This window comes from Pyxicephalus adspersus, chromosome 7 (assembly GCF_032062135.1).
Source record: "Pyxicephalus adspersus chromosome 7, UCB_Pads_2.0, whole genome shotgun sequence".
Classification (NCBI taxonomy): Eukaryota; Metazoa; Chordata; class Amphibia; order Anura; family Pyxicephalidae; genus Pyxicephalus; species Pyxicephalus adspersus.
This window is the reverse complement of record NC_092864.1, coordinates 7,177,973-7,198,647: the sequence shown is the minus strand read 5'-3', so window position 1 is coordinate 7,198,647 and position 20,675 is coordinate 7,177,973. Positions and strand designations below refer to the sequence as shown.

The 20,675-nt window shown below is 41.0% G+C and overlaps 1 protein-coding gene across 2 annotated transcripts; it reads right to left on the bottom strand.

Moving 5' to 3' along the window:
- Positions 1–18: 18 nt before the first annotated feature.
- Positions 19–19,492, bottom strand: CD19 (CD19 molecule). Of its 2 annotated transcripts, XM_072417330.1 has the most exons (13): positions 19,230–19,492; positions 18,273–18,479; positions 14,607–14,849; positions 12,199–12,456; positions 11,802–11,909; positions 10,809–10,845; positions 10,207–10,265; positions 9,388–9,489; positions 4,074–4,130; positions 3,425–3,475; positions 3,081–3,155; positions 2,340–2,507; positions 19–1,963 (listed from the first exon to the last, which is right to left on the bottom strand). In XM_072417330.1, the coding sequence occupies exons 4-13, from the start codon at positions 12,347–12,349 to the stop codon at positions 1,923–1,925; spliced, it is 849 nt and encodes a 282-aa protein (XP_072273431.1). In that variant the 5' UTR covers positions 12,350–12,456; positions 14,607–14,849; positions 18,273–18,479; positions 19,230–19,492; the 3' UTR covers positions 19–1,922. The 2 variants fall into 2 exon arrangements, with proteins under 2 accessions (XP_072273431.1, XP_072273430.1); XM_072417329.1 differs by lacking the exon at positions 18,273–18,479.
- Positions 19,493–20,675: the final 1,183 nt, after the last annotated feature.

The window sequence follows — 20,675 nt, the reverse complement described above, 5'->3', positions numbered from 1 at the left end:
GAAGGTCTGCACAGCATATAATGTAATTTTCTGCAAAAACATCATTTATTTATTGCAATTTATTATTCCCAAATCAGACAAAGCTTCTCACCCTCATTTCACAGATCCTGCAGATATCTTAGTGGAAAATTCTGGACAAACAATAATCACTTTCACAGCAATCCAAATAATGTGAATCTAAATCCAAGAACTAAAATATTAATAAACAGGATTTATATAGCGCCAACATATTACGCAGCGCTGTACACTAAATAGGGAATATCATATATTGCACATTTTCTGCATGTACAGAAAAGTTCCTCTTTGATCCTGCCAGGACTCCAATGTCCTTGTCACTTCTGATGCACTGTAATGAAAGTGCATTGAATTAATTGAACATTATCAGCTTTTCTAGCTATTTACAGAACCCTAACTCCCCCCAATGGTAAAGAGAAGAAAAGAAGGAAAAGTTTTGTAATTCTGTCCTTATGTGACAACTCAGCTCTCTATCGATTCAGTACAATCAGAGAGTGTTGTCACCCAAATAAGTGTGTTACTGGCAGGGTAACCAGGTGAAAATTAAGGATAAGGGAAAACTAATGCAGCTACCACATCAAAAGGTGGGCAATATATTTTACATATTAATACATTAAAGCTGGGTTTTTTAACTTGTCTGCTTTAAAATATACCAAAAAGTGTGGGGAAAGGTTATAGCCCATTTTATATTTTTGGCTGTCCCTACTACAGATATTTCTCTTAACTTCCTATTCTAGAGACACAACAGGAAGTAAGAGAAAAATTCTAAAATTCTGATAATTTTTCCCTCTTTGTACACATTAAAGTATTAAGTACTTTTGAGTTAATTATGATGGTCACTTTGCCCCTATTGCATTATTGTTGGCCACCAATAGATGGCACTGTGTCCTCATGTAAAGTGTGTTACGAACAGCTTGTCTGACAGCCTTGATCTGTCAAGCTAGATTGAAATGCAGTTCCAGGACTTGCCACTAGGTGTCACCCAAGAATAAACAGAGATTCTTATTCTAAGGGCATATTGAGGAGGAAAAAACAAATCAGTTTATACTTGAGTATATACAGTAATTACGTCCAGAATAAAAGAGAGAAAAACATCTAAAAAATCTCTCATATGATTCTAGTTGTCACTGAAAAAGTTGTCCCTAATAGTAGATTTCTTCTCCACCTCTCCTGACAACTGAAAAAACACTTCCTATCACCTTCTGCCTACTGGTCACCAAAAATAATAAGGAAGGTAAATCAGCAATATGGAAGGTTCAGCTAAGGGACATTCACTGAATGGATTGAGTAAAAATGTTCATTTATTATTATTTATAAAAGTGATACTCTAAAATATATATTTTTTTTGTAAATCCAAAAATTAATTAAAAAAACACCAAGCTAAAAACACTTCCGGACAAATAGAAAATAGATATCAATGTAACAGTCACTGAGCTGAGGGTGCTGCAGGAAGATACAAAGTATCCATTTCCAGCGGTCATGTGATCAGTTTTGGTTCATCAATCAATGAATAATCCGAAAGTTCAGAGCTGACTCCGGCTTCCATAAGAGGATATTGGCCCCTCCCAAATTATTAAAGAAGTCCTGAAATTTGGTTTGGATTGACCAGAGCCATCCGCGACTCTAAAGGAACCAGACTGAGCAGTCCATACAGTCCATCTTCCTCATTCATTATGATATGGGTGGAATGGATTCCCCATTGTCCACGGTTTTCGTATGAACCATAGCCCACCCAAAAAAATCCATATGTCTCCATGGTCAAGCGTAGAATGTCACATGACTTTCACAATGTCTTCCAATTAGTGGTCCATCCATGAACCTCCTTTTAAAACCCAAAAAAGACAGTTTCCTGAATTTCATTATGTCAGTTTTCTTTCATGCAACCGCCCAATCCCTGCCATGGGGACTCAGAAGTTGTTGGATTGGTAAGACAAGTAGAAGTCTCCATCTGCCGAAAAAAATAAAAGGAATTAAATTTCATATCTCAAATGAGCATCACACACATCCTTGTTAGATCAATGTTTCTCAACCAGGGTTCCTCCAGAGGTTGCAGGGGGATCCTCAAGCAATGAGCAATTTGGACCTCTCAGGTCAGTGTAAGTGGCACCAATGATCTTTTTGGCTATCTGTGAGGGTGATATTCTTCCCAATGGCCAGCAATGTAAGAGGAATTCTTCCCACTGACCACCACACTAATATACTGTGATCTGTAGAATATACAAGGGGTTCCCTGTAGACCTGAAAATCATTTCAAGGGACCCCCCATGTTGAAAAGGCCAAGAAAGGCTGTGTTGAATGTTCCCCTGTCGATAAGTCATTCTTACTTTGTTCCATCAGCTCGATGCTCGTGGGCCACTGTTGCTCTGTCGACACGTCCACCATGTCTTGCCCACTCTGTCCATCCCCATCTTCGACAACATGGCACAGCGAGTTGGTTGAGCGGTTCATTTGGGAGTATATGGGGGTCTGCATGTTCTCGTACGAATCGGCATCTACAGACATGAAAAATGTTGATGAGGGTTTGTTACATGGAAAAGTTTTTAGAAAGTTAAGGAGTTGTTTTTCCCAGTTTTTGATCTTACATCTCATTTAGTGTCAATGAGGGGGCATTTTTTTATTTTATTTACACATTTAGGATTGTTAGAATGAGCTTACACCCTTACAAATCACATTCATCCATGCAAATACACCCATGGTGAGTTATTTTTTAAACCATTTATTTAAACTGATTATGATGGGTCACAATATACCAGCAGATGGCACTGTGTCCTCTTGTAATGTGTGTTACAAACAGCTTGACTGTGGCAGCTCTGATCTGTCAAGCAACCTACAAATGCAGTTCCATGACTTACCACTAGGTGTCACCCAACTATAAACCCAGGTTATTGCCAAAAAAGGCAAAAGAGGGCAAAAAGAATCTCAGTTTATACTCTGGTATTTATATTTTTATTTAATTACTACCAGAATAAAGTTATTGTATATTTAATTTATATGTTAGCCACAGTCAATATTGTTAAGCACAAATAGGTGGGTATTCTGGAAAAAATTAGAAAGTTAGTTGTTACCTTCCTCGCAGGTCTTTTGAGGAGTCAGAATCTGTTCATTCTTTGGCCCATTCATGTCTTCATAGGACTCCGAACCTATAGTAAAGAACCATTTGATACATTTTAAATAGAATAGATATTGCTGTTATACAATATATAGGAGCATATTTTGGGGACATATTTTGCAGCACATGGTGTACTTCCTGTCCAAAGTCTAAACCTGATGGGATATTTCATAGTGACACCTTGTAAGTTACCCCCAGCAGTTTGGAAGCCATTGCCATTTGGGGCCATATAGAAGATAAAGCTAGTTCTGATGGATCTATAGAGATAAACAATCATATATCCTATATATCATATATTACCTATTGAACCTTCTTTTATTTCTTCAGTGGCGTTCTCATAGCAGACCCCATCTAGAAAATAAAAAGTCAAGTCAAAAGTTTGGTCCACCAGTGGAAAGTTTCTAATGTTATTGGCTAACCTAATGTGGACCTCATTCTGTATGGACCTGTATGAATAATTTGTAACGTCAATGTCATATACAGGGAAGGACGCCAGCTGAGTCACTTAGTTTAATCCCCCCTCCAACTCTACCACCACCACAAGAGGCAAGCTAACAATGGAGGCCTCTCATAGTCTACAGTGTGACCACTACGAAGTCTCTGAGCATTTTCCTCATTGTCTTCTCATAGACCTGAATGTCAGTTGCTCCTTCAGTATGGAAACATCCCATTCCATGGAACATTGATGCCCCCGTTATCTTCTCTCGGCATCTAAGATATCTTAATTAATAGAACTGTATTACATGCTGGTGGCCCAACCCTTCGGACCACATAGGGGGGTACCTGAGGGGCAATAGTAATGCATACGCTGAGAGCACAAATGTCAATCACTAGGAACCATGGGTCAGGTCGTAGAGAAGACCATGGTCCATCTTGGTGGTCTTCATGAACCACAATCTTGATGAGATATCTGCCTGACAACATTGCACACATTTGAAACCTTTCTTACCATCAGATATCTGATCAACTTCTTCCAGAGCCATCGGTTCCAGGTACGAATCTCCGTCTGTAATAAAGAAAGACACTTTAGCCTTCATTGAAATACGAACTGTTGACATTTGCACAAAGCAACCAATAGGACTTAAGCATGGTAAGTGACAGTCTGGGGTAAATTTATAACCAATATTATTATTATTATTATTAATAATAATAATAATAATAATAATAATATGCATATAGCGCCAACATATTACGCAGCGCTGTACATTTAATAGGGGTTGCAAATGACAGACAGATACACACAGTGACACAGGAGGAGGAGAGGACCCTGACCTGAAGAGCTTACAATCTAGGAGGTGGGGGAAGTATCATACCACAGGAAAGAGATATGGAACGGTGGGAAGTAGTGAGGGTTCAGGAGACGGGTAGGTGAGGTTGAAGCATTGGGTTTTGAGGGCTCCTTTAAATGAGCAGAGAGTAGGAGCAAGCTGAATAGGAGAAGGAACAGAAAGTCGGGGCAGCTCTAGAAAAGTCTTGGAACTGTGCGTGTGATGAGGTTATGAGTGAGGAAGTCATTAGTAGGTCATTGGAGGAGCGGAGAGAGTGGCTGGGGGTGTATTCTTCTATCAGGTTAGAAAGGTAAATTGAACAAGAACTGTGGAGGGATTTGAAGCATGATTGTGCAAATGTTGAATGCAAAAGGGTTTTATGTAACCCATCTTTCATGGGTAAATGTAAAGTTCCTTCATAGCTTAATCTAACAATTCCAATTGAACCCCCATTGAATTGATGGGAGAGGAATCTTTCACTTAAAGGATTGAATGTTCCTAGGTGAAAAAAAATTCACTTTCACTATAATCTCAGGCTATTTGTTCTTAGGATTTTTTAGGTGGAGGTGTTAAGCTGTAAATGTGCATGATTGCTTGATTGCATGAATGCATGCGGGTATCCTTTCGTTTCTGCACACGCCATGCACAAATGGGCACAAACACATGCTTGCCATTCACCGGTGCCAAGCAGGCTATGCAACTGCCTCCACCATATTCCTCCATTGCACAATGGTCTTCAGCTAATCTTGTACCTTATCTGACCCAACGAGCCTTGGATAAACTCTGTTTATTGGATTACCCCTGGTTTTGTCACTTGCACTTTGATTCCCTAATCTGACCTCAGCTTGTTCCTGATTTTGCTACCGCTCATAGCTTTGTACTACACCTGCCAGCAAGTTGCTGACCACAGCCTTTCATCTGACCCTGCTTCTGCCTTCCACCCTGTACCTTGTGTGCCCACAAGCTGCTAACCTCAGTCTGTTTTTTTCTTTGCATCAGCTCACCAATTGTGCTTCATTCCGCCAGCAAGTTACAGAAATCGGCTACCTGTAACCACACTCCTGGCATCCTTGTACCTGTGGGCCTAATTTATGAAAGCTCTCCAAGGCTGGAGAGGATACATTTTCATCAGTGAAGCTAAGTGATCCTGCAAACCTGGAATGGATTTCTTAAAAGTCATTTGCTTTTTGTTAGCAAATGTTTTCAACCCTGAACCAGATCCATTCCAGGTTTGTTGGATCACCCAGCTTCGCTGATAAAAGTGTATTGCCAGCCTTGGAGAGAGCTCAGGTCCTTTGTCTCCATTGCCGTATTCACCGGGGCCAGAGAGGCAAGAGATGTAGCCTTCATCTTCTCCCCATAATAGGAGGATTTGTACCCTGTAGACTTCAACGAGGTCCGACCCATTGGTCATTCACCCAACTTCAGATAACGTTGACTCATCCTAAGAGAACATCAACCAATTTCGGATATCTGCATATTGCATGGATTCTATTTTGCTACATTTAACAGCAGCATTTCCAATCAATTCAATGTGTGGCATTTGTACAACTCCGAATGGTTTAAAAGCAGCCTGACCTACTATGTGAATATTTCTTAATTCAAGCAGAACAAATATGAAACCCCTTTTGTTGGATGAATCACTATGTGAATGGGTTATAAATATACCTATTTAATTCTGATTGTGGCTAGGCAGGAGGTTGTAGTGGAAGAAGTTCAGCATTGACGCATTATGTGTAGGGGGTTGGATAAAGTGTTTTTATATTAGCTTCTATCCCACTGGGAGGGATTTCAGCTGGCAGCATTCATCGGTTATATTTACTCATGAATACTTTGAATATATCCTGTTATGGTGATTAGAGCAGCATTTCAGGTGAATTGGCCTCCTTATGCATCCATCTCATCACTGCTGTTACTTGTTTTGTACATTTACAACGCCTGTATTTTATTTTTCTTCTTTATTCTCCAACGTGCAGAGACATTTGTGCTGCAAAAAGTGTTTTTTAGGCTCGGCAAGCTGTGGGAGTCTGCGATGCATGACAACAACACGCCGGAGGGAAACTGAATCTCATTTCCTCTTCTGTTTTGACTGTCCAAAATGTAACCGTGATCCGTAACAATAAAAAGTACAAATGATTAATAAATGATTTGCATTGGAGTTGGGGGGGGCAGTTTTGGGGGCTTTCGGGAACAAGGTAACAGTAAAAACCATTGAAGGGCAACTTCAAACAAGTAATATCAAACTGTGAGTATTTATGGTAGACAGAAAACACTGCGGCTGAATTAAGAAAGTTGCATTTGCTTATCTGGGTTGGGTTGCGGGTGTTTTTCACTTACTTGCTCTTGTATATAGGTCTGGAGAGAGTTCTTGGTTGGGACTGCAGTGTTATGGGTTTTCTGAATGTCAGAAGAGCAGCCAGGTAGAATGAGGGAGGTCCAGGAGATTTATAGATGTGTGTGGGAGAGTCATTGATGGTTAATGGAGATTTATAGGAACACAAGGGCAATTGAATGCACACTAGGGCTGTTAAGGCAAGGCAACAGGGATCCCTATGGGAGAGATCTTTGGAGGTAAGCCAATTGGTTACTGGAAGCTCTATGGAAATCTCTGTAGAGACAAGCCAATTGGTGTCTAAAATCTAGAAGAATGGAAAATTTTATGGAGGAAAGCCATTTGACCCTGTGTAAATTATTATTATTATTATTATTATTATTATTAATAAACAAGGTTTATATAGCTCCAACATATTACGCAGAGCTGTACATTAAATAGGGGCTGCAAATGACAGACAGATACAGACAGTGACGGAGGAGGAGAGGACCCTGCCCCGAAGAGCTTACAATCTAGTAGGTGGGGGAAATTACACACAATAGGATGGGAGATATGTAGTGGTGGGAAGTAGTGGTGGTTTCAAAAGACAGAAGAAGATGGGTAGGCAAGTTTGAATAAATGGGTTTTGAGGGCTCTTTTAAATGAGCAGAAAGTAGGAGCAAGCCGAATAAGACGAAGAAGACCATTCCAGAGAGTTGGAGCAGCTCTAGAGAAGTCTTGTATCCATGTGTGTGATGAGGTTATGAGTGAGGAAGTCATTCGTAGGTCATTGGAGGAGCGGAGAGAGCGGCTGGGGGAGTATTTTTTTACCAGGTCAGAAATGTAAGTGGGACAATAAATCAAAGGGATTTGAAGGCAAAGCACAGGAGATAAATTTGATTGGACAACTGGGAGCTGGTAAATGTATGGAGGAAAGACAGATGGCAGCTCTGTGGTAAACTCTATGGAGTCAAGGCAACTGGTGCCTGGGAACTCTATGGGATACCTTATGGAGGCAAGCTAGTTGGGGGCTTGGAGATCTATGGAAAACTCTATGAAGGCAAGCCCACGGGGAGCTCTGGAGCTCTATTGAGGACTTTATGGAGGAGAGACACATGGGGTCTGGCTGCTCTATGAAGACTAGCCTATGGGTGGTGGAGGCTTTATGGAAATTTAAAGGAGACAAGCCAGTTGGACTCTGGGAGGTATATGGAAAAATATATGAAGTCAAGGCAAATTGTGCCTGGGAACTCTATGGAAAACTCTATGAAGGCAAGCTAGTTGAAGGCCAAGTAGCTCTATGGAAAACTTTAAAGAGAGAAGCTAGTTGAAGGCTGGGAGCTCTATGGAAAACTTTATAGATGCAAGCTAGTTGGGGGTTGGGAGCTCTATTAAAAACTCCATGGAGGCAAGCTAGTTGGAGGCCAGTAGCTCTATGGAAAACTTTATGGAGAGAAGCTAGTTGAAGGCTGGGAGCTCTATCGAAAATTCAATATAGGCAAACCCACAGAGAACAGGAGCACTATTTAAAGCCCTTTGGAGGAGAGCCACATGGGGGTCTGGGAGCTCTCTGGAGGCAAGCCATTTAGGTGCTGGAGGCTTTATGGAAACTCAAAAGAGGCAAGCCAGTTAGAGTCTGTGAGGTATATGGAAAACTCATTGGAGTAAAGATAACTTGTGCCTGAGAACTCTATGGAAAACTCTATAAAGGCAAGATAGTTTAGGGTCGGGAGATCTATTAAAAACTCTATGAAGGCAAGCTAATTGGAGGCCGGGAGCTCTATGGAAAACTTTAAGGATGCAAGCTAGTTGGGGGTTGGGAGCTCTATGGAAAACTCTATGCAGGCAAGCCCACAGGGAGCTCAGGAGCTCTATTGAAAACTTTATGGAGGAGAGCCACATGGGGGCTGGCAGCTCTATGGAGGCAAGTCAATTGGGAGCTGGAGGCTTTATGGAAAACTCTATGGAGGTATGCCATTGGGAGTCTGGGGGATCTATTAAGTGTGGTACAAGCATATACATGACACTACATCCAAGCCTTTATTATTATTGTTTTTGTGAAATATTTTATTATATGTAGGAATTTTTTTATTGGTGCCACCTGTTTATGGTATTCAATTCTTTTTTTGATCCAAATTAGGATACAACTTGATCAGGAATCATGTTTCAAGTATCTTCACCATAATGAGGAAGTGGGGAGAACAGGCCTACCCCAATTCCTACTGTAACCCTCAGGGTGGCACCAACAAGAGGGAGGAAAGCCTGATCAACTCTAGCTATATCTGATGGAAAGTTCTGGAGGGTTGTTCCTCCAATCTGCCTTTAGGGGTTACTTGCTGTGCTCTCTAGAACATTCCCTTGAAGTGCCACAGGGCCAAATGTCACTTTTTGCGTTAAGGTGCTTTGGTCAAATGTTGGGCTGCCAATGCATTACAATGAACATGCTGCATTTGTTTTCATCACTGCATACCACAGTGCATGGAAGTGCATTGCCATTCCTTGTGGTGCGCTCCAATGCATCGGGGTGCCATAAACAAACAAAGGTAACACAAGGCAACTAACAAGCAATAACATACCTTGCAGTAACACGCATGTTACATAACACACAGGTATAATTGGACCCCTAAAGTTGCCCAAACACAATCCAAATTGAATTCCAACCAGAACTTTTTTGCCTTACGTACCTTCAGATGGGTCCAGAAAGGAGCTTTTGTTGGAGAAACGATCACTACTTCTGTCCTTCGTTGGGGAGAAGTTCTGATACATTCCATCTTGTTTAGGATTCGCTTTTGATTGGAGGAAACAGAAAAACCCAAATATAAATCCATACTCAAATAATAATGTCTTATTTCAAAGGAACCAATCAAGGCTGAGCTTTTACTTGAACACGCAGCCCTAATAATACTGAATCTGTGCTGGCATATGTATGAAAGTTTCACATTGTCCCCTTTATTTGTATTTTATAACTTTTAAGTCTTCAGAGCCTTTCACACCCTTCATGAAAAACCATGCAGTGAAAAGCAGCTGTGCACCGTGGATTTGCCAGCCACACTGCAGGTAATTACCTTTGCACACGGCTGCTGTGCAAATCTTCAAACAACAACTGAGCAGCCGAGGCCGCATGCAAAATATTCACTCACTTGAATAGTAGAGGTTGGGACTGTGGTTGAGCCCCAGCAGAACACTGTGGCTCACTATGGATCTGAAATGGCCCTAACTCCTCATCTTGAAACCCCCACCAGACAAAAAGGAAGTGAAAAAGAAGACTCTCTAAAGAGATCTTCTCATTGGATAATTTTTTTCCTCACCTTTTGACAACTCGAATGTTGTTTGTTGACTAGGCAATGGTCACATGAACATATAAAGGCGGTGAATCTTCCAAGTGGGGACAATGACTTACAGTTTTACAAATGTAAAAAATAATATCCAGTTTCTAGTGTAAGCTCAGCCATGACTGGTTCTTTTTGGTCTCGGACCTGGAGTGGAATACCATGGACACTTACCTGGCTCTTGGTTGATGGATTCCATGTACAGATTCCTAGCAGTGCTCACCTTGAAAAACCTGACAGGGAGGAAAAATAACTATGTATCACTCAAATTGTACATCATTTCTACCCAATTGGAAGTGGTTGACTTTTGCTGTTTGCACTGTAGGGAACTATAGACACCCGGTGCCTTGTTTGTACCCACAAATCACATGGTCGGTGGTAACCAGACAGCTACCCTTATCCCCTCTGACAACAATCAAGATCTCAACTTCAAGATCATTAAAATTTAAAAAAAAAGCTTGTTTGAGGTTTACTTTTAATTCTTTTTAAGATTCACCCCAAGAGTCACGTTGGATTCAATTAGAAAATGCACGAATCAACCAATACTCACTAGTTAAATATGGTTTGGGGGCCCCAAATGCGCCACATTCAAGGTGATGCCAGAAGGTGATGGAAGAGCAGAGTTGTGAAGAAAATGCATTTCTCAGGTACGCCTTTGAAAATGAATATTAAAATCCCCCAAAAGTCCCAGCTGTGGTTTTCTATAGAAATGGTTTTTGGCTGGCAGTTTCGGGTCTGATACAGATCAAAAATTAATAAATGTTATTTTTTCTTACCGAGCCTTTGCTTTCTTCTCTTTTTCTGCTTTCCTCCCTGTAAAATAAAAGTGGTGTCTGAGTTCCCAATCTGTCTTGGAATTGTATATTTGTGATATGGAGGAGGAGGCAGCTAGTTTGGGAGCCTCTCTGCCCTCCACATAATGGCACCCAACTCAACCCAAGTATTGTGCTGGGAGGAGGGGTGCAGCCAGGACAGGAACCTTTCTTGACAGCACATGATGGCACCCAATACATATGATGGCACCCAAGTGTTGTGCTGAGAAGGGGAAGCAGATGGGTTGAGAGCCTCTTTGTCCCCCACATAATGGCATCCAAAACAAGTGTTGTGCTTAGGAATAGGTGCAGTTGGAACAGGAGCCTCATTTGCCCCTACTTGATGGCATTCAACTCAAGTGCTGTGTGGAGGACGGGGAGCAGCCGGATGGAAAGGCTTTTCTTCCCCTACTTTATGGCAACCAACTCAAGTCCTGTGCTGGAAGGATCCAAGAATGCCCCCATGTAATGGCACCCAACTCAAGTGATGTGCTGGTAAAGGGGAGCAGCTGGGTTGAGAGACTCTTCTGTCCCAACATAATGGCACCCAATGCAAGAACTCCATCGGGCAAGGGACTGCAGCTAGGACAGGATTCTCTCCTGCCCCCACACTCAAGTACTGTGCTGGGGAGGGGGGTGCAACTAGAAAAGGAGCTTCGCTTGCTCTGCTATCATGTCCCAACGCTCTGAATCTTGCACTGTGCTAGTTTTCAGCAGAGGAGACCATCCAGGCTGCATAGACATAGCAAGGGGGATATCTAAGGGGGGCACAGGGAAAGATGGGAAACCTCAAGACTCATTTTGTTTTTTAAGGATTTTGGGGAAATAAATATACTTGGATTCCACACCATTGACTTGGGGCTTCCTTTTCTTATATCACCTTCATTCTGGTGTCACTATTAAAAAAATATTTGTCAAAGTAATGTAAATATTATAAAATGGTAATTGAACACTCACTTCGTCTGAAGGTTATGTAGCCACATGCCAGCGATGAGCAAAATAGGACATAACCCAATGCAGATACCACAATAATCCAATACTTTTCTTCCATGAACTTCTGGAAACCTGTCAGAAAGTACATAGAACAGTCAAGTTTACACATTCACAATCTGGCCTGACCCACTATGGGTCCATCATCCCCACACTATGATACCGAAAAGTTATGTCTACTAATTACTTTGTCCCCCATTCACAATGCACATCCAAAGGTTTGCACACTTAAGGACTCTTTGAGGACTGGAAGACACATATGTTACAGTGGACACATAGTAGAACTATGGTTCTGAATCACAAATGGCCCCTTTAGGGACAATTTTCAGGTTTATTCATACTTTATGTGAACCATAAATCTCACCAGTGGCAGTTTTGCATGACAGCAATGCGGTCTTCTCTCGTGTTCTTGCAACACTTTGCGATGATGATGAGATGATGGAGGTGATGGAGACAGATAACGGCCCCTTCTTCACCACTCGGACATTGATCTTCGTCTCCCCTCTGGTCACCATCGCTAGGAGGTGACCTTGTTGAGACCACCGGAGGGTTGTCCATTTTTTGGAGGTGTTGCAGGAAATAGGTTCAGCTTTTCCTGGATCAAACGTCACATTGTTCAGCTCTGCAGATGGAGGAGAAATGGAAATTGGTATCTAATCCAACCCTAATCTATACTTTTAGGACTGAATTCATCCCAAGGACTCAATACCCTTATTAAAAAAGAAAAGAGTGTTTGAAAATGAGAAGGTGACTACATGGTAATGCTTCCGATGACTTTGTTGGGGTTCATGTTCTTGTTAATGTTAGGTTCACGTTCATGTTAAAACAATTGTTCCGTAAGTACCAGTTCATTGGCTGGGGCAGTCAAGTGGCCAGCAAGGTGCCAACTGTTGGGAGTCGCCTGTTTGCACTACTTTAGAGCTGCAGCACTAGCAAATAAATAAAAAAACTCAAAAACAGGAAATCTTATTGGTTGGCTAGCTGCAAAACCATTTGCTGTGCAAGCTTTCAAAATTGCTTAGTTTTGTCAGAAATGGCGTCATAAATCAGTGACGGTCAGCAGGGGTAACTTTTGTACATATTTCATTACATTTCTGTCAGTGTGCAACACCGACGCCTGGACTGATGACTGTCACATCCATGCGAAATGTGCCATTTACAGCAATATGACCTTATGCTGATTCATAAAGAAATTCAACATTTGGGGATGTGAAAGTGCCTGAGGTTGCTGACCTGACACACGGAGCATCTGCTATCGCTTCTTACTAACGTTGCTGTAAATATCGTTGCTGCCTGCCTGTCCTGGGAGTTCTGGGGAGGGCAATCTTAAACATAACAAGCATGATCAGGGAAAACGGGCTAAGAAGGATTCAAGCAGAATGGAACCCATGGCAAGGTAGAAGCTTTTGGACACCCCCTCCATCCTTTTACCCAACAATGATAAGGATTGCAATAATCAATAGTCCATTTTTGCACCATCACCCTCCCCCATTTCCAAGTCAGACCTTGGAAAAGTTCATCCTTTTTGTAGATAGCTTTGAAACATTGTGTCATCCCCTTGAGATAAAGGTTGTACTTTTTGACATTCACCAGACTTTAGATTCCAAACATATGTGTGTTATGGTGCTCTTCAATGCAAGTGCATTGTGCTGTGCTGACAAGTTGCATTGGTCTGGTATGGCAAAACTTCTTGAAAGTTCACAAACCCACACAAGCCAACTTTAGAATGAGCTCCAATGGATGGATATGTTTCTAGCATGTACAGCATATAGAATATACAAAGTGGGGCTCATTTTAATGCAAGAACAAACCCAATGATGAAAAATAGTTTTAATATTAAAAAGAAATCAGCAAACCCAATCAAGGTATTCTTTCATAGTAGGGACAGATATTTGTGGGCTAATGAATGTTTACCATGCAAAGCTTGCCATGATGCCTCATTGATTGAAGGACATAGTGACCAGTAAGTGACCCTAAAAAAACCATATGGGCCACAGGGGCCAGGGCCAGTCTTAGGTTCAACGTTGCCCAGTGTCAAAAATTTTTTCTGGCACCCCAAAACACATCATGTTACAGTGCGGTAACTTTCACTATACATTGCATGTTGCCAAAGTACATTTGGTTTGAATGAATTTCAAATATTCATATACTTTATGCCTATACACAAAATTATCCACCATAAATGGCAATCCTCAAAGAATAAGTCATATACAAGTAATATTTGTATAATTTGATATCTTTGTAGGAGTGCAGGAACCCATGGTCTGACTTTTATAAGTGAGGTCTAGCAGGTAGAATTTGAAAGGGTAAATGGTAGGTTCCTATCTTTAAAAAGGGAGCAAAGTCATTACCGGGTAACTACAGACCCGTTAGTTTAACGTCCATAGTTGGAAAGGTCCTAGAGTATTTGATAAAGAACCACATAGAGGAGTTTCTGCTATAAAAAAAATATTATTAATAATAGTCAGCATGGCTTCAAGAAAGACAGAAGTTGTCAAACAAATTTTGTCTCTTTTTTTATGAGGAAGTAAGTAAACAGGTAGACAGTGGAGTAGCAGTTGATATAGTGTACTTGGACTTTGCTAAAGCCTTTGGTTGCTAAAAAAAGATACAAAAAGGAGAAGATGGTTAGGGTTGCAGAATGGATCACTCAACAGATGACGATTGCAAAGCGCTGATTCAGCAAAAAAAAAAACAAAAAAAAAAACTTCAAATGATATGTCCGCATTTCCGAGAAGTCTTTAGATTTCTAAGCACAGGATAAGTGCTTACCTGTCTCCCTCCCCCATTTGACCTGTTGTGTATCATTTTCTGCAGAGCAGGAACATCCTCCGGAAGTGTTCCTCCTCACTTCGGCTGGCAGGCTCAGGGATTGTTTGATAGTGTCTAGCTCCACGAAAATGGAATTCAGCTCCAGTGTGATCCAGGAATGATACGTATTCTCCTTCACCAATATCTTCACCTTCAGTGGAATGATCTTCTTGGAGAATAGATTACAGGACAATAAGGTGTTACCTAGAAGAGAGATACATGTGAGACCTGAGAATGGCGGCAAGCATAAATTCCAATATTTGTACCAAAACCCACCAAGACTGGCAAACCACTAACAGGCAATAGTATTTTACGGGTTTAAAGCACACCAAGGAACAAACTTTTAGTTGGTCTTCAAACATGATATCTTGGCTTGGTCCAAGTGGTCAACCAAGCAGGGGTGGATTGAAATATTGTAATAATTGGTAACCAGTGACCAAGTGATCTTTGCCTAGGCTTTGGGTATTTTGAGAGCTCAGATGGAGCATTTCTATTCAACAAAAATCTCTTTTGTGATATGATAATGTTGATGTGTGGCCTAAGTTCAGATGATGTATAATAATTAATAATTGTAATGATAGGTCTATGTTCAAGAGACATCATAGTCCTCTCATCTCTATGCTGACCAGGTTTCTTCACCCTTCCCATCCATTCCATACATAACCTTTGATCAAGGAACCCCGGGTAGAAAGAGCAATGACATTGTTCCTGTATTTATAAAGGGCCAACATATTACGTAGCGCTGTACAACATCCATAGTCATGTCACTAGCTGTCCCTCAAAGGGGCTCACAATCTAATGTCCCTACCATAGTCATATGCAATTACCACAGTCTACGGCCAATTTGGGGTAAGCCAATTAACCTAACTGCATGTTTTTGTTTTTTTTTGGAAAACCGTAGTACTTGTGGAAAAACCATGCAAACACGGGGAGAACCTGCAAACAGATAATATACTGTCCGAGATTCAAACCTAGGACCTAGAACTAAAAAGGCCAAAGTGCTAACCACTGAGCCCAAAGCGGTCATAATTGCCTGCCAGGCCCAGAAGGATGGGGGTATTTAGTTATGTCTTTGGCTTCCACCATGGTTCGATTGATCCTGGAATGTTTAGCTAAGGGTCACTTTTATGAGGGGTTCTTCTTAATGAATTCCTAAAAAATTTGCTCATCATAATTATTATATCCACAGCTTGCAGTATCTTCGCATGTTGGCAAGTGGGTAGAATATCACCATTACACCCTTACAGATAGCCAAAAAAGATTATTGGTGTCACCTAAACTGACCTGAGAGGTACAAACTACTCATTGCTGAGGAACCCCCAGCAAGCTCATCAACAACTGACCCCATTGTGCCGGATCATTCCCAGTCATTTCCAATCTCTCAGCAACTTAACCAATAGGATCCACTCATTCTCTAACGCATCTTCATAATCCCAAATAAAAAAAAAGATTTTTAACCTAAAAAGAGAATTCAACAGCCAGAATGAGCCAGGAACTGCAGAAATCCCAGCACTAGATACAGTCATGTGAAGAAGGACACAACATGGAAATTGTTGAGTTTTCAAAAAGGCAAACATTAGATCTTTATTCTAACAGAACCTACAGATATAGGTGATAAACTTAGAGAAATCTTCCATAAATCCTTGGAAGGCAAAACACAAGGAAAACCGTTGGAAAGAAAAACACAAGGAAAACCCCTGGTTTTAGAAGCTGGTGTTGCCGGTATTTTGCATAAGTGGTCTCCATACTCTAATATTGACTACATTCAATTTTTGACCACTCTTCTATGCCAGATTCCTACAGTTGCAACAAGTTTATCTGTTTCTTTCCATGAAATGCCAACTTCAATTCCTTCCACAACATTTCAATGGGATTCAAGTCAAAGTTTGGATTGGGCAAGCCAGTAATATTCCATAGGTGAATTTACTGGTGTGTTTTGGACCCATAAGGATCCGTTTCTACTGCAACCTGTGGAAAGTTGGGCTCACATTCTCATCAAACACATTTTATAGGGTGCATAATTTACATCTCATGATAGAGCCCAGACATCTGAGACTAAAAAAAGACAAATTTCATCCACAATCTTCCTAACGGGCTTATTTTTAATGGCCCATAATCTGGATTCCCCAATTCTAACGTCATTGGTTCACAGTGGTGGTAAATATAGGGGTGTTCTACCCTTCCCATGTGATCAATTTGGTAATTTTTATTAGATTAAAGCAAAAGTTCTTGATCTACTAACATACTCTTTCCTAAGTTTGCAGTATATTAGCCTAGTGGTCAGTAGGAAGAATGCCTACAAATAGCCAAAAAGATCATTGGTGTCACTTAGTCTGACTTGGGAGGAACAAATTAGAGCCCCTAGCAATCTCTGGAGGAACCCTAAGATTCCATGAAACCTTGGTTGGGAAACACAGGACAATAGAAATTAACACATCTTGTCAATATTGCGTGAATATCATTTTTTCTTTAGGAAATAATGTTTGCCAACTCGAATATTGTGGAAAAGTCAACAAGGTGAACCTACATCCTCACATGACTGTCCACAGGAGGCCAATGGATGGATCAACCCATCAGTTTTGGGTGAATGGGCCCTTAAAATAAATATATTCTCGAAAGTCTCTGATCTGTGGTAGGGACTGAAAGATATTAGTCCTGTAATATTTCCTACCACAAGGTATGAAAGGGAACTTAGAAATTAAGAAGTGCAAAGTCTAGTTCCTGTAGATGACAACAAGGTCTACACACATCCCTGATTGTGGACACCACCAATACAATTATTATTTTCGCACCAGTCCACAAACAGGCAATAATATAAAGTGTTACCTATTGTGATCAATATCATTGCCCAGAGCCCCCATCTTCACCAAAGCCCCAACTGAGAGAATGGAAGGTGCAGGGAACTGGAATGCTGCATATTTGGGGCCACTTTCTGTGATTACATAATAACAATGATAATAGTGATAACAATAGTTAAAGTATTATTAGTACTTTGAATATCCTTCTATACCTTCCTTATGGTTTAATTGCAGAATTTGCTTAGTAAATGATATTTGTAATACATGAACAAGCTTAAAGAATGCAGGTGGGAGCCACAACGATCAGGCCAATCACAGCAATTCCCAATCAGTATTCAATCAACATAACCATTGTCCTCAATGACACTGAAACATATTGGTGGAGTACCTGATCAATCTCTCTATGGATATATCTATTTATTGATCCAATCTATCTATTGATGGATCTATCGTGATGTCTGGACTTGGGGTAGGAATGTAGGATGGAAGCCTTCTCTTATCAAAAAAGGATAACATTTGCAAAAATGTCCCCAATGTATGTGTGAGATTGTGTTATGGTCTGATGAGAGCAAAGTTGAACTCAATTGGCCTCAATTCCAAAAGGTACATATGCCACAAAACAACACTTTGCATCACCAGAAGAACACTATCCACACTGTGAAGCATGGTGGTGGCAGTGTTAAGCTCTGGAGTTGCTTTTCTTCAGCTGGAACTGGGGCTTTAGGTTGAGGGGCAAGGTGGAGGAAATCATGAACAGTTCCAAATACCAGTAAATGTTGACCTGAAACTTCAGATATCTGCAAAAGCTGAAGATGAAGAGGAATTTTACCTTTCAACACGAGGTAATGACAAAAACAAAAGAAAGGCTTCACTAGAAGAAAATAAATGTTTTGGAATGGCCCAGCCAGAGCCCAGACCTAAATCCAAAAGAAAATCTGTGGGGTGACCTGAAGAGGGCTGTGCACAGGAGATGCCAGATTTGTATTTCCAAGCCAAGATATGCCATGCTGATACACCGACCCAAGAAGAGTGAATGCTGGAATTACATCCAAAGGTTCATCAATAAAATATTAGTTTTAGGGAGTGCACACTTATGCAACCAGCCCTTTGTACGGTTTTTATTTTTTTAATATTTTTTCCTGTTTGTTTTGTACAAGTTTTCACTTTTTATGTCCACTGTATCTTTATCTATTGATCAATCTATCTATCCTATAATCATCTATCATCTTTGTATTAATTGATCCCTCGCTCCCCATTGTATCATTACATTGTCAGCTCTTTAGGGGACTGATGTGAATATTATTATTATTAATAATAATAAACAGTATTTATATAGCGCCAACATAATACGCAGCACTGTACATTCAATAGGGGTGACAAATTACAGATTCAGACTGACACAGGGGGAGAAGAAGACCCAGATGAGACTGATACACACATTTATAATATTGTATTGGCTGGAGGGATCAATATTTATTATCAGCATTCTCACATCTCGATTCATCATATTTGATTCACTGATTATATATTTGTGATCAATTTATAAATGTTTTCAGATTTCACATTGGATTCAATAAGAAAATGTGTGAATCAACTTTTACTCACAATTCCTACATTTTCCTAATTGGTTAAAATGTGTGAACTTTGAAGTTGGGTGAATTTTGGGTGAAAACACTTAAAATAGATTCCCTGATACCCAATGGGAAATGGGTGAGTTTGTCTTATTCATTCTGTAATATTTTGTAGTCACTAATAGTCATGGATTGGATATTTCGTGTTTTCTTACCTTCAGCTGGGACCACGATGATCCCGGAGTCCTCCAGAGATTGGACAAAGTTGGCGCTGCAGACACAGAACAGGAGAAGCACCAACATGGTCCGAGCGGGGTACAAAGTGTGTGAAAGTCAGCAGAGGCTTGAGAGTCACTTCAGCGTAAACTTCTCGGCAGTTCTGGCACCCTGGGGACCCAGCCTGCACCTGCCGGGTGGGCGTAAGAAGGAAGAAGAGGGTGTCTGTACTTGTGCAGCCGTCACTTCTGATCTGCACAGCACCACAAAGGGAAAACGAAAAAAGTACAGAATAGGGAACTTAACCCTTCACAGTGTATGAAGGATCTGTGTCACCGGAAAGGGGCATCGCCTTCTGATAAATTCTCACGAATAACCCCCCCAGCAATGGTTTCATTAACTACAAAAAAAAAGTGACTACAATAATGACCCCCAGCATTGGTGCCGGTGACTACAGTAATGAGCCCCAGCATTAATCCCATAGAAAATCTTTGGGGTGACCTGAAAACGGATGTGCACCGGAGATGCCAGATTTATATGACAGATTTGGAAGAGTGGGCAAGTATTGTCAAGTCAAGATATGCCATGCTGATACACCGACCCAAGAAGAGTGAATGTTGGTATATCCAAAGGTTCATCAATAAAATATTAGTTTTAGGGAGTGCACACTTTTGCAACCAGCCTTTTGTACGTTTTTTTTATTTTTTTATATTTTTTCCTGTGTGTTTTGCCAGCATTGGGGGGGGACTACAGTAATGACTCCCAGCATTGGTGTCAGGGACTACAATAATGACCCCCAGCACTGGTGTCAGTGACTACTACAATTACTTCACCAGCATTGGTGTCAGTGAATGTGTCCTGATTTGTGCATTCATCCAGCGTGACACCTTGCGTCTTTGCAGGAACTTCCTGTTCTATAGACCCAGTCCCTGATGCTCTCTTTGTGCAGGGTGACTGGTCTTGTCTCCGCCCCTTATAGACAAGCTGTAGTGGGAGGGGTTTTTGGGCCCCTCCCACAGCTCTGCTCCCTGCACAGTCTATGTACAGCTCAGCGGTGAGGTCACTGCTAGGTTTACAGGGTAACATCTAGGTTTATTTGCACACAAGCAGGAATTATATCTTTTGTGGCCCCTGAAAATAATTTATTGTTTGTGCTTTAATTCTGAAGATGTAAATTCCCAATGTTTGCAGTTCTGTGATCATTAATTCATTTGTTACATACAGGTGGTGTACCTAAATGTGACATGGAATTAGCCTATTGTAGTCTCTGCACAGCAGAAAGAGGACTGATAGCAGGAGAGAGTAGAGCGACAAGCTCATCAGTCTGCTGCTTCTCTTTCACTGCCCAATCACAGGCTGTGGGAGGGGCAAGACCTATAGTTGTTACTGAACAGCAGCAGACAAAAATCAGGTCTCCAGTCTGATCAAACAGACTGTGATGTGTG